The sequence below is a fragment of the Cibotium barometz genome, chromosome 39, assembly GCF_041138505.1.
Source record: "Cibotium barometz isolate CiBa-2024 chromosome 39, ASM4113850v1, whole genome shotgun sequence".
Taxonomy (NCBI): Eukaryota; Viridiplantae; Streptophyta; class Polypodiopsida; order Cyatheales; family Cibotiaceae; genus Cibotium; species Cibotium barometz.
In genome coordinates, this window is record NC_141084.1 from 43189759 (window position 1) to 43204266 (window position 14508).

A 14508-nucleotide genomic window follows, 5' to 3' on the forward strand; every position below is an offset into this window, starting at 1 on the left:
TTTGAGGTTACTTTTGGTGGGGAGGCCATAACTTGAGCATACAAACTCCAAGTTTGTCGGACAATGGTGCGTTAGACTCTTCTCATCAAGATCTTTCCAAACGATTTGTTACATGACATTGTTTGGAGAGGTAGGATGGATACAATTATCCATGAGCCCCCTTTTCCTAATAGAATAAAGACTTGGCACTTCTTAGAGGGCCCAAAAATGAGTTCACATTTTTCTTAATGACTAGTGACCCCCCATCATGCGGGGTTCACCTAAGTTATAAGCCATGTGTAGATATTGTGAAATGTAATAGAGGGACCTCACGTGAGCCCAAGTAAGAGGGACCTCACGTGAGCCCCAATAATATATAATTTGGTGTAATAACTCGGGTCCCTTGTGCTCCCACGCTGCTATGTAGGGAGAGAAGTTGTACTTGGACTTGGGAGGGGCTAGTTTTCCTCAAAGAGGAAAAGTTGCAAAGAGAGAGGGCTAGCCTCTAGGTAACGATAAATGATAACTTGGCCGCGTGGGAGCAGCAAGGCCAAGTTTCTTTTTGCCTCATTTAATGCAAGGCCAAGGTAACCTAAGTTGTCTATTACATATTACTAGGGCTCGCGAGGTCCCTCTAATATGTAGTTTGGGTGTAGAGATTACATAACCTACCTTGTGGCCTTGCATTAAATGAGGCAAGAGAGGCAAGAACCTTGCTTGCTCCCACGAGGCCAAGTTATCACTTACAATTACCTAGCCCTCTCTTCTTGCAACTTTTCCTCTTTGAGAAAAAGTAGCCTCTCCCTCCCTCAGGATAATATCACACGCACTGGCACACATCTGAAGTGAAGGGATCTACGGTGCAGAAGCTACCGAAAAATCTGGGCATGAATGTCAGCCATTAGATCTAGGGTTTGTAAAGAGGCCCGTTTAAAAAAATCCGATGGTCAGTAAAAAATTCCGACGGTTGGCATATTTCCGATTGCCGGCGAGGACATAATCTCGGTGGTCAGGGTCCACATTTCCGATGGGGCATTTATTCTGGTTGCCGGCGGGTGGGTTTTCCGACATGGACGGGTTTACAAAAATGTGCATGGCCGGGTTTACAAAATGTGCACCAAGTGCCCGGGTTTACAAAAACATGGCCTAGTTTACAAAGCAGGTTTCTCCTTAAAAATGGCTTGGGGACTTAGAAAAATTTGTAAGTCCCAAGACATGCAAAAGTGTTTATGGGGCATCCCAGAGGCGGGGTTTGAACCCATGCAAGCCACATGAGATTTAGAAATTTAGAAATACCGGCTAGAAATTTCCTTCGCCTTCAAGAAAACCGGCCATAATTTTGTCAATTTACCTGCATTTACCATAAAAATCACTAGTAAAAACGGTTTAACTGTACACATGCCCTTATTTTGATTGGTTCTAAAAAAGGTTTTCTTCTAGCCCTCATAGTAGCCATGTTCATGGATCGGTATTTAATGGGACGGCCACTACTTAAAAGTGCTCAAAAACCTGCACGTTGAGCAGAGGCCATGGCACCCTACGCATCCGCCAACTTCTCCACGCGCCTGGAGGGGCGTACTGCAGCACCAGCAGCGAAGGTGTGCATTGTGGGTGCGGGAGTGACGGGCATGTGTGCTTGCAAGCATCTCTTGCAGCACGGGGTGGAATCTGTGGTGCTGGAAGCCCAGGCGGGAGTGGGTGGCGTGTGGAGGAACACTTTCTCCACCACCAAGCTCCAGACCCCTCGGAAGGCTTTCCAGTACTCTGACTTCCTCTGGCCTCCAGGCACCCCCCGTCTACCCACCCACTCCCAAGTTCTGGACTACCTCCAGAGCTATGCCCGCAAGTTCCATGTCCTGGAGAGGATCGTCTTCAACTGCCGTGTTGTCGAAGTCCGGCGACTCGACCTCGATCATGCTCCCCCGCCCTCCTCCGCCGGCCATGTCCTCCCACCATATGCCAAGTGGGCAGTTCGGGTCCAAGGAGCTCCCGACTCCCAGCTCCAAGAGCAGGTAAGAAGCTAGTTCAGCAGCAACATATCCTGTTTGATGAGTCTTACCTACTTACTGTTTGTCTACTAATTGCATGCTTTTGGGTGATTCCAGTGGCTTTACTTTGAGTACCTAGTGCTTTGTGTGGGGCACTATGGAGACATTTCAAAGATTCCAAAGTTCGCACCATCGAAAGGGCCTGGAGTTTTTCATGGGAAAGTGTTGCATTCGCTCGATTACAGCAAGCTCGATGAGGCCGGGTCCAAGGAGCTTCTCGGTGGCAAGCGCGTAATCGTGGTTGGCTCCAGAAAGTCTGCACTTGATGCGGTCATGGAAGCTTCCAACTCTAACAGAGGTAATGTAACAGAAATCTGTGTAAGTAATCATAGAGGCGGTCAATAATGCAGGTTCTTCTTGCTGCTCCTCGCCTCCCTTGGGATTTCTACACTAGCAATGGTTAATGGTAAACATTCCCTCTGATTTATCCTGCTGGTTTAATGCTATTGTTGACACTACAGGGCACGATGGGCAGCCGGCAACCTTGCTGTTTCGGACGCCGCACTGGGTGATTGCCCACCACTACTTCTACGGTGTGCCCATGTCCTACATGACTAGTCGCTTCTCGCAGTTGCTGGTGCCACGGCCACGCGGGGGGAGCGCGTTGCATGCGGTCATTTCAACAGCATTGTCTCCCTTGGTAAGCTTCTCATTTCTAATGTTGCATCCATCCCCATCCTCCCCGAGATGAACGCGGGAATACGGTACTTACCACAGTTTACATTGTCCATCTCCACATGTGCGCAGCGATGGGCTCTCTCCAAAGCGTTGGAATATTACCTTCTTTCCACCCTACCCTTGGTGGAGCATGGGTTCCTCCCAAACCAAAACATCTTTGAAGAGTTCAAGTCTTGCAAGCTCACTCTCCTGCCAGATCATTTCTTTGACAGAGTGAAGGAAGGGCTTGTCAAGCTCCAGAAGACATCGAGTTGGTGCTTCTCGAGCAATGGTGTCACTCTCCCCAACGGAGACGAGTTGGAAGCGGATGTCATAATCCTATGCACAGGTTATGAAGGGGAGAAGAAGCTCAAATCACTCCTCGGAATGGGATTCAATGATCTTCTGCAAGAGCGTGATGGTAGCCTTCCTCTATACAGGTGACAAAGTTTTGCAAGAAACCTCATAGCTTTGTTCACCCTTATGTTATGTCAATGTTGCAATGCTATGAATATGTATTACATGCTTAACAATTTGTGTCTTATATGCAGGGGGGTGTTACCTCCGCGGATTCCTAATCTTGCAGTTTTAGGGTTTCAAGAGATCTATTCGAATCTGTTTTCAGCGGAGATGAGTGCGAGGTGGGTTGCGCATTGGATAGCAGGAAAGATAGAATTGCCCAGCATAGAGAAGGTGGAAAGGGAGGCATATCAGTGGCTGCTCAACACAAAGCCCTTCATGGCATCCAATGACAAGACATGTGTGAACTCTACAGCATTGCAGCTCGCCGACGATATGTGCCATGACATGGGGTGGAACCCCAGGAGGAAGAAGAGTTTGTTCCAAGAGATTTTTGCACCCTACGGCAACATGGACTACAAAGATGAATAATTGTCCACTACAAATACCTAACAAAGCTCCACCAATAAATTAATCAAGGCGGAAAAATTAAAAGCAATCAAAAAATCAAAAAATTAAAAGCAATCAAAAAATCACCTCTTAGTTTTTGGCATTTTTGTAATAGAGTTGTTACTTTGTATGGTGTTGAGCGACATTGCCATAGATGTTATCTCAATGCAATCTCTTTGAGCATCTATCCATGCTTTGTAACTGTATTTTTAGTTATAATATATGTGTGTCCCCTATTTACTCTACTATTCACTCTACTATTCGGATAAAATTATAACTGTACTTTTAAAAAGAGGACGACAAAAAGAAAACCATAGATATTTTTTATTTTTCATGACAAAAATTCTTATGGATTCACATTTGAGAAAAACATAATAAAAATGTCATTTATTGATCTTTCAAGTGATTACAATACCAATATTCTTTTTTTGGGATAAAGGAATATATTCTAGCTTGTGGATGTTCTCCTCATCGTCACTATCATCAACTTCAATATCAATTGGAATGTCTTTATCTTTTTCAATTTCTTTACCCGGTCTATGTGTTTGTTTTTTCTCCATTATTTCAATTGTTTGCTTATTTGTCTTATATAAATTCTCTACGATTTCATCTTCATTAAAGGCATACCTGAAATCGTCAACTTCATTCTCATTTCTTTTCCATCTATTCATGAACCAATCTAATCTTGGATGTGAAGCATCGAAATTTTGTTTATTAATAAAAATATCAAAGATATCTTTCATTGTTGTGTTGGATGGGTATACCATTGTCCTCCATAAAGCATTAACTTTTTGAAGCTCCATTCCTCTTCCTTGATATGGTGTTATCCAATTAGAAGATGGGTAGTACTTTCCTATCTTGATCATTTTATGAATGGTGGTGCAGAAATTATTGCCTAAAGGATGCTTTAAATAGAACTTCCAAAACATCAATGCTCTATCAAAAATGTTTGTTGGAGTAAGACAAACTTTGTTCTTCAAATCATCTACACCATATTGCATGTAAATTTCTATTCCCATTGAAATATCTTCAGCACTAATATTATGTGACACATTTTTATAATGAGGCTTATCAATATCTTTCATACAATAGCCTATCATACCATGAAATGTGTGTATGTTCTTCTGCCTTAATGCTCTACACATTACAATGCCACCAATGGGATTATTCTTATCCCATCCAAGATACTTTTTGATGAGCTTATTAACTGCAATTATTGACTTTGCATGAATTCTAATGACCATTTGATAGTGTAAATGGAAAACTGTGCCTCCTCTTTCCAATGAGCAACTACTAGCAAGGTATTCTTTAGTGATAAAATCATGAAGATTATTTAGTAATGCTTCATCAATGTCACTACCACCTAATGATATTATCACACTTAGCTCAAGCACTTTCAAGTTGACATTGGATTGATCTAACATTGCATCTTCATTAGATAACTTCTTTGGTCTTCCACGATTTTTCTTAGGTTCTATGCTTGAAACTTCATGCATTAGTTGAATTTATAAATTTTCCAGTCGTTGATTCTCTTGCTCTTTTTTTCATTTTTGACATTTCACTACATAATAAAAAAGAAAAAATAGGTTAATAATTCAGAATACATATAGTCAAATTAGTGATAATACAATCGTGGAAAGAAACATTAATGTATTTGATTGCCCAATTTTAAGAAAATTATATTCGTCAAATAATAGGCGAAATGTGTGCGCAAAAGAGAGGGGCATACCAAATTTACAAATTGGTCAAATGCTAGATATCTTTGGTGAACTATATGAGACTTCGAAAGAATAACGAGCCTGAAATGTAAGTGCACAAAAAAATTCATGTTTCCACAACTTTTAACAAAATAACGTTAATGACATACAAATGCACCTTCTTCGATTTGTATGGTAGCATCGATTTAGATACAGCCACCAATAGATATTTCATTCGAACCAAAGTGAGTAGAAAATGTATATTAATAAAATAGTTATCACAATGGAACAAGCTTGAGCAATTATTGAATTGATTACATTTGCTTTTCCCTGATTGCGGCTCTCTATGAAAAAATGCTCATATTGCAACTCTCTACAGAAAATTCTCTCTCTCGCATGTGATCTCCACAAAATTGCAGATGATTCTGTCTTTTGTGTTCAAGCAAGCTTTTCATGGAAAACCGATTGCACGCTTACATCATCCATTGCCAGTGTGCATGCGGTCAAGCTCGAGAGGTAGAGAGATTCTTTGGCATCTGTGAGACAAGCAGAAATATATTTTTCGCTTAGATGTAGCAAATGGGTAGGAAGTTATGAACTCTCTACAAAAAATGCTCATATTGCAACTTTGTACTACGAAAAATTCTCTCTCGCATGTGATCTACACAAAATTGCAAATGATTCTGTCTTTTATGTCAAAGCCATGTTCAAGCAAGCTTTTCATGGAAAATCGGTTGCAGGCTTACATCAATCATCGCTCGTGTGCATGCGGTCAAGCTCGAGAGGTAGAGAGATTTTGTGGCATCTGTAAAAACAGGCAGAAATATATTTTTCTCTTAGACGTAGCAAGTGGGTGGGAAGCCATGAATTTACAGAGATCGCAGAAGCAATAGATTAATGGGCACTCACTTTCCCAGACGGCCCCTGACTGCTTGCTCCAAACTAACCCTCCTGCTCCACAACGTGCTTAACAGGACGAGAGACGAACAGGGGCCCATGATGCGAGAGACGAATAGTGATGAGAGATGAATCGCACGAGAGAAGAATTGCGAAGAGTTTCGCGGGAATAACCGCACATAAACCTTACTAACACTCAATTAATTAATGGAATTTCTTTTTCCACTCATTGAAGGCCCCTATTTTGTCTCTATTTCTACCTGCATTAACATTCAAGATGCTGAACTATCAAAGAGTCAAAATTTTCAGCATTAAGGTTTATAAGAGTGAAATTTGCCTATATTTAATTTGAGACCAGTAGCTCCAGCAAAGATATCCAACAGTTCCATACATTTGGCAACGTTGGCATTAGAGGCTTGAAGCATCATGAAAGTTTCGTCTGCAAATCCTAGGCTTGCTATTTGTCTATTCTGAACCTGCGATCATCTCAAACAGAAGTCTTCTCTAGAATGCTAAACAGTGGATGAGTAGCTACAACAAAGAGCAGAGGGTTGAGGGAATAGCCTTGCGTGACAGATCTATAAAGAGAGATGGGGGCTGAGAGCCTGCCATTAATGTTGATGCTAGATGAGATGAGCCCTGAAGTGCTAGCACCTGCAACACATTAGCCATTCTGGGTCCAAACCCCATTTTATGCAGGGTTTTGTGAATGAAATCCCAGCTGACTATATCAAATGCCTTAGCAAAGTCAAGCTGGAGGAGGACAATCTTCATCCCTAGCTGGATAGTAGGACTATTATCATAGATGGATCTTCCAGAATTTGAACAAATAGGAGATCTATCTGGAGGGGTGCTAAGAATTGCCTTAGCAAAGTCAAGCTGGAGGAGGACAATCTTCATCCCTAGCTGGATAGTAGGACTATTATCATAGATGGATCTTCCAGAATTTGAACAAATAGAAGATCTATCTGGAGGGGTGCTAAGAATAGCCCCAAAGTAATTGAGAGTAATCCTTGGTCATAGCAGGCCCTAATGTTATACATTCCCCTGAAGTAGTAGTGAGTTTAGAAATAATATTTCTAGAGCTCTCTCTTGCATATCTTTTTGAAGAAGTCCTTAGATATATAATCTGCATTAGATATTGCTAGCTTTCTGGATAGAAACCTTGCTTTACTAGCATCCTGATCATCAGCCTCCTATAACACAGCTGTGTATTTCTTGATGTCATTTTCCTAGATAACTGTCTTACATCTCCTGCTTGCTTGAGAGAATCCAATGCATTTTGGTCTTGACAGACAATGAACCTCTGTCTAGAGGCCATATATTTACCATAATTCCTTATACATCTTTGCATTTCAGTAACAAATCATTCCTTCCATAATTACTTGTAAAACCATCACTTAAATGCATAAAATGTGATAAATTCTAATATTACCGTTAGATCTTAGTGTAGATCTAGGGCTCACAAATGAATGCACAAATTTGTAGACATTAATAGGCATCGTTAGATCTTATTGAAGATCAAGGGCTCATATCTTATGCACAACCCTAGGTGCTATTTATGTAAGTGAGGCCCTCTAATCTTATATCATCTTCTTCGTTGATGAATAGAAGAGGAGAGATTGTGAGGCTCACATGGTTGCCGCTAGGCACCCATGTGAGGGGGAGTAGCGTTTGGCCCTAGTGTTGTGCATCGACTCTTGTGTATCTATGTTCTAGGTGCTCTAGGTGACGAGCATCTCTGCTTTATCATCCATCTCTACCCTTATCTATGTGTACACGTGCGTAGCACTCGCACATGCGAGGTGCGCATGCGTTTGAGGCTTATTGATTTGTATTTCAGGATTTACCATGGCTTCTGTTGTAACAGATATGGAGCAAATAAGAGGAAGCCATTGAGTGCCAATAGCATAACATCTGTCTAGTATGGACCAGGCTCTGTGGTGATAAGCAGAATGATAGGTGTAAACAGAGGTAGATGGAAATTTCTCCAACCAAAGATCCAACAAGGCATGGTGATTAGCCATAGCCTCCCATGAGGTCTTTTTAGTAGGGAGCATTAGAGCTGCCCCTATGGCAGTGTCAGATTTGGAGAGTACTACATTAAAGTCTCCACACTCAAGACCCTGGAAGGGAGAAATGAGGGACAACCAATCCCAAAGTTGAGATCTAGGTGTGTCACTATTGAAACCATACACATTACATATAGATATTGGACCAAAATCAGAAGTGACTTTAGTAATCAAACATCTACCAGAAGGGTGGTTGTGGAGAAGCTTGGGGTTAAGATGATTCTTTATGATAGTGAGGGTGCTAGAGTAACTCCCTAGAGTACCTCCATAGAAACGGTGTAATTATTACAAAAAGACATGATGAGTTTGACATCAAAGAATTTATGCTTTTGAAGAAAGATGATATCTAAGTCTTGATATTAGAACCATTGCCAAAGGCTCCTATAATCCCTCGTACATTATAGGAGGCAACAATCATTGAACAAGAAGGCTTCCTCATCTGAGTCATTCATATGGATCTCTATGTAACCTCCATTAGTGGTGGGTATAGGTGATGGATTTGCTACAGAGGTGTTGCGATGCGAGGGGTCAATTACTCTTGAGGTTGAAGGGCTAGTGTTGAAGTCTTCCATATTTACCTGTAAAACCATCACTTAAATGCGGTGCCTACCATCATTCCTTCCATAATTACCTGTAAAACCATCACTTAAATGTGCACATCGGTGCCTACCGTCATTCCTTCCATAATTACCTAAAAATCCATCACTTAAATGCGGTGCCTACCATCATTCCTTCCATAATTACCCGTAAAACCATCACTAAAATGCATAAAATGTGATACATTGGTGCCTACCATCATTCCTTCCATAATTACTTGTAAAATCATTACTTAAATGCATAAAATGTGACAAATTCTAATATTATCGTTAGATCTTTAGTGTAGATCTAGGGCTCAGAATGAATGCACAAATTTGTAGACATTAATATGCATCGTTAGATCTTATTGAAGATCAAGGGCTCATATCTTATGCACAACCATAGGTGCTATTTATGTAAGTGAGGCCCTCTAATCTTATATCATCTTCTTCGTGATAGAAGAGGAGAGATCGTGAGGCTCACATGGTTGCCGCTAGGCACCCATGTGGGGGGAGTAGCGTTTGGCCCCAGTGTTGTGCATCGACTCTTGTGTATCTATGTTCTAGGCGCTCTAGGTGACGAGCATCTCTTCTTTATCATCCATCTCTACCCTTCTCTAAGTGTACACGTGCGTAGCACTCGCACATGCGAGGTACGCATGCGTTTGAGGCTTATTGATTTGTATTTTAGGATTTACCATGGCTTTTGTTGCAACAAATATGGAGCAAATAAGAGGAAGCCATTGAGTGCCAATAGCATAACATCTGTCTAGTATGGACCAGACTCTGTGGTGATAAGCAGAATGATAGGTGTAACCAGAGGTAGATGGAAATTTCTCCAACCAAAGATCCAACAAGGCATGGTGATTAGCCATAGCCTCCCATGAGGTCTTTTCAGTAGGGAGCATTAGAGCTGCCCCTATGGCAGTGTCAGATTTGGAGAGTACTACATTAAAGTCTCCACACTCAAGACCCTGGAAGGGAGGAATGAGGGACAACCAATCCCAAAGTTGAGATCTAGGTGTGTCACTATTGAAACCATACACATTACATATAGATATTCGACCAAAATCAGAAGTGACTTTAGTAATCAGAAGGGTGGTTATGGAGAAGCTTGGGGTTAAGATGATTCTTTATGATAGTGAGGGTGCTAGAGTAACTCCCTAGAGTACCTCCTTAGAAAAGGTGTAATTATTACAAAAAGACATGATGAGTTTGACATCAAAGAATTTATGCTTTTGAAGAAAGATGATATCTAAGTCTTGATATTGGAACCATTGCCAAAGGCTCCTAATTTCGGAGGGCTTGTTAATCCCTCGTACATTAGAGGAGGCAACAATCATTGAACAAGAAGGCTTCCTCATCTGAGTCATTCATATGGATCTCTATGTTACCTCCATTAGTGGTGGGTATAGGTGATGGATTCGCTACAGAGGTGTTGGGATGCGAGGGGTCAATTACTCTTGAGGTTGAAGGGCTAGTGTTGAAGTCTTCCATAACTACCTGTAAAACCATCACTTAAATGCGGTGCCTACCATCATTCCTTCCATAATTACCTATAAAACCATCACTTAAATGTGCACATCGAAGCCTACCATCATTCCTTCCATAATTACCTGTAAATCCATCACTTAAATGCAGTGCCTATCATCATTCCTTCCATAATTACCTGTAAAACCATCACTTAAATGCATAAAATGTGATACATTGGTGCCTACCATCATTCCTTCCATAATTACTAGTAAAACCATCACTTCAATGCATAAAATGTGACAAATTCTAATATTACCGTTAGATCTTAGTGTAGATCTAGGGCTCACAATGAATGCACAAATTTGTAGACATTAATATGCATCATTAGATCTTATTGAAGATGAAGGGCTCATATCTTATGCACAACCCTAGGTGCTATTTATGTAAGTGAGGCCCTCTAATCTTATATTATCTTCTTCGTGAGTGAATAGAAGATAAGAGATCGTGAGGCTCACATGGTTGCCGCTAGGCACCCATGTGGGGGGGAGTAGCGATTAGCTCCCCACCCAAGGAGAAGTGAATGATTTACAAAAAAAATTGAAAGATGATGAAGAACGGTACAAAGGAATGCTACATGCAAAGGATGAGGACATGATGAAATTGCTAAAGAAAAAAGAGGAAAAATAAGCAAGAATTTCACAACTAGAAGTAGAGCACAACAAGCATGCATTAGTAGACCCAGGGGAAGATTTGAATGTATTGTCCTAGGATATGTGGAATGCATTGGGACAACCGGAACTTATGCCATCACAGCTAACTTTTCTTAGATTTTCACAAACTGAAACTTCTTGTCTTGGATGCATTTATTTGAAAATAAGAATCCTGAATGAACACCTATACACAGTGTTTTATGTTGTTAACAAGAGCGAAAGTCTCAAAAGTGTGATAGTGGGCAGGCATTGGATGAAGGTTACTGATTGTCTTCATGTCTTATCTACTACGTGACTATGGTTTGCATGTACATAAACTTTTTATTTTCTTTTTTATCATTTTGAGTGAATGTAAGCTAAAGATGGAGAGTAGAGCCTAAGTATATTGAGTTGCTTATGCGGGAAATAATGAGCATAAGAGTCTAAGTATAAGCTTAATTAATAAGGGTGAAGAAGAAGAAGAAGTGAGAATATACTTGTGAGATTTGAGTGTCGCAGCCCCTACTACAAATGCCACTTGACTCTTTAATAGTTTTTCCATTAACATCTCAAGTACCCATAGCTACTGCTAGCACTTCATATTTTATCCATGCATAGACTATCAACACATTTAGGAGTATCAAAGTAACTGATACAAGCATTAGGCACCTTTTATAGTCACCTATGCACATGAGAGTGCACAGAAAGTAGGAAAAATCTGCAACTAATTCAATGTTCATAAAAGCTTTGGACATGACTACCCACGTTAGGAAGGGGGGAGTCAACCACCAGCGTTAGGTACAACATAGTAACCTCACCATCAAATTCCATGTTAAGAGTGTTGCAAGCTATTAGAGCGCTTCCAAGTGCTCTATGTGCTACAATTATTCTTAAAAGCACCCATCACTACTCTGTACTTGCTCAACACCTAACATTCTACTTATCACCACACAGAGCCTGGTCCATAGTAGACAGATGTTATGCTATTGGCACTCAATGGCTTCCTCTTATTTGCTCCATATCTGTTGCAACAGAAGCCATGGTAAATCCTAAAATACAAATCAATAAGCCTCAAATGCATGCGCCTCGCATGTGCGAGTGCTACGCACGTGTACACATAGATAAGGGTAGAGATGGATGATAAAGAAGAGATGCTCGTCACCTAGAGCGGCTAGAACATAGATACACAAGAGTCGATGCACAACACTGGGGCCAAACGCTACTCCCCCCCACATGGGTGCCTAGCGGCAACCATGTGAGCCTCACGATCTCTCCTCTTCTATTCACGAAGAAGATTATATAAGATTAGAGGGCCTCACTTACATAAATAGCACCGAGGGTTGTGCATAAGATATGAGCCCTTGATCTTCAATAAGATCTAATGATGCATATTAATGTCTACGAATTTGTGCATTCATTGTGAGCCCTAGATCTACACTAAGATCTAACGGTGATATTAGAATTTGTCACATTTTATGCATTTAAGTGATGGTTTTACAAGTAATTATGGAAGGAATGATGGTAGGCACCAATGTATCACATTTTATGCATTTAAGTGATGGTTTTACAGGTAATTATGGAAGGAATGATGGTAGGCACCGCATTCAAGTGATGGATTTATAGGTAATTATGGAAGGAATGATGGTAGGCACCGATGTGCACATTTAAGTGATGGTTTTACAGGTAATTATGGAAGGAATGATGGTAGGCACCGCATTTAAGTGATGGTTTTATAGGTAATTATGGAAGACTTCAACACTAGCCCTTCAACCTCAAGAGTAATTGACCCCTCGCATCCCAACACCTCTGTATAGCGAATCCATCACCTATACCCACCACTAATGGAGGTAACATAGAGATCCATATGAATGACTCAACTGAGGAAGCCTTCTTGTTCAATGATTGTTGCCTCCTATAATGTACGAGGGATTAACAAGCCCTCCAAAATTAGGAGCCTTTGGCAATGGTTCCAATATCAAGACTTAGATATCATCTTTCTTCAAAAGCATAAATTCTTTGATGTCAAACTCATCATGTCTTTTTGTAATAATTACACCTTTTCTATGGAGGTACTCTAGGGAGTTACTCTAGCACCCTTACTATCATAAAGAATCATCTTAACCCCAAGCTTCTCCACAACCGCCCTTCTGGTAGATGCTTGATTACTAAAGTCACTTCTAATTTTGGTCCAATATCTATATGTAATGTGTATGGTTTCAATAGTGACACACCTACATCTCAACTTTGGGATTGGTTGTACCTCATTCCTCCCTTCAAGGGTCTTGAGTGTGGAGACTTTAATGTAGTACTCTCCAAATCTGACACTACCATAGGGGCAGCTCTAATGCTCCCTATTGAAAAGACCTCATGGGAGGCTATGGCTAATCACCATGCATTCTGCTTATCACCATAGAGCCTGGTCCATACTAGACAGATGTTATGCTATTGGCACTCAATGGCTTCCTCTTATTTGCTGCATATCTGTTGCAACAGAAGCCATGGTAAATCCCGAAATACAAATCAATAAGCCTCAAACGCATGTGCAAGTGCTACGCACGTGTACACATAGATAAGGGTAGAGATGGATGATAAAGAAGAGATGGTCGTCACCTAGAGCGGCTAGAACATAGATACACAAGAGTCGATGCACAACACTGGGGCCAAACGCTACTCCCCCCCACATGGGTGCCTAGCGGCAACCATGTGAGCCTCACGATCTCTTCTCTTCTATTCACTCATGAAGAAGATGATATAAGATTAGAGGGCCTCACTTACATAAATAGCACCTAGGGTTGTGCATAAGATATGAGCCCTTGATCTTCAATAAGATCTATCGATGCATATTTATGTCTACAAATTTGTGCATTCATTTGTGAGCCCTAGATCTACACTAAGATCTAACGGTAATATTAGAATTTATCACATTTTATGTATTTAAGTGATGGTTTTACAAGTAATTTTGGAAGGAATGATGGTAGGCACCAATGTATCACATTTTATGCATTTAAGTGATGGTTTTACAGGTAATTATGGAAGGAATGATGGTAGGCACCGCATTTAAGTGATGGATTTACAGTAATTATGGAAGGAATGATGGTAGGCACCGATGTGCACATTTAAGTCATGGTTTTACAGGTAATTATGGAAGGAATGATGGTAGGCACCGCATTTAAGTGATGGTTTTATAGGTAATTATGGAAGACTTCAACACTAGCCCTTCAACCTCAAGAGTAATTGACCCCTCGCATCCCAACATCTCTGTAGCAAATCCATCACCTATACCCACCACTAATGGAGGTAACATAGAGATCCATATGAATGACTCAGATGAGGAAGCCTTCTTGTTCAATGATTGTTGCCTCCTATAATGTACGAGGGATTAACAAGCCCTCCAAAATCAGGAGCCTTTGGTAATGGTTCCAATATCAAGACTTAGATATCATCTTGGGGGGGTCACTCACAAAAAAATGTGAATATCACGTGCGTTCAACATAAGCATAATTTTAATTTAT

At 40.8% G+C, this 14508-nt stretch overlaps 1 protein-coding gene across 1 annotated transcript; it reads left to right on the forward strand.

Annotated features, from left to right (window-relative positions):
• The first annotated feature begins 1508 nt into the window (after positions 1-1508).
• On the forward strand, positions 1509-3656 carry LOC147616123 (putative flavin-containing monooxygenase 1). The gene is made up of 5 exons (XM_086777934.1): positions 1509-1991; positions 2085-2325; positions 2489-2667; positions 2775-3124; positions 3236-3656. The coding sequence occupies exons 1-5, from the start codon at positions 1509-1511 to the stop codon at positions 3573-3575; spliced, it is 1593 nt and encodes a 530-aa protein (XP_086634060.1). The 3' UTR covers positions 3576-3656.
• The last annotated feature ends 10852 nt before the right edge of the window (positions 3657-14508 follow it).

Coding starts and splice junctions, on each gene's coding strand:
- LOC147616123 (XM_086777934.1), top strand. CDS start 1,509: ATGGCACCCTACGCATCCGCCAACTTCTCCACGCGCCTGGAGGGGCGT. Junction 1,992..2,084: donor ACTCCCAGCTCCAAGAGCAG/GTAAGAAGCTAG, acceptor GGGTGATTCCAG/TGGCTTTACTTTGAGTACCT. Junction 2,668..2,774: donor CAACAGCATTGTCTCCCTTG/GTAAGCTTCTCA, acceptor ACATGTGCGCAG/CGATGGGCTCTCTCCAAAGC.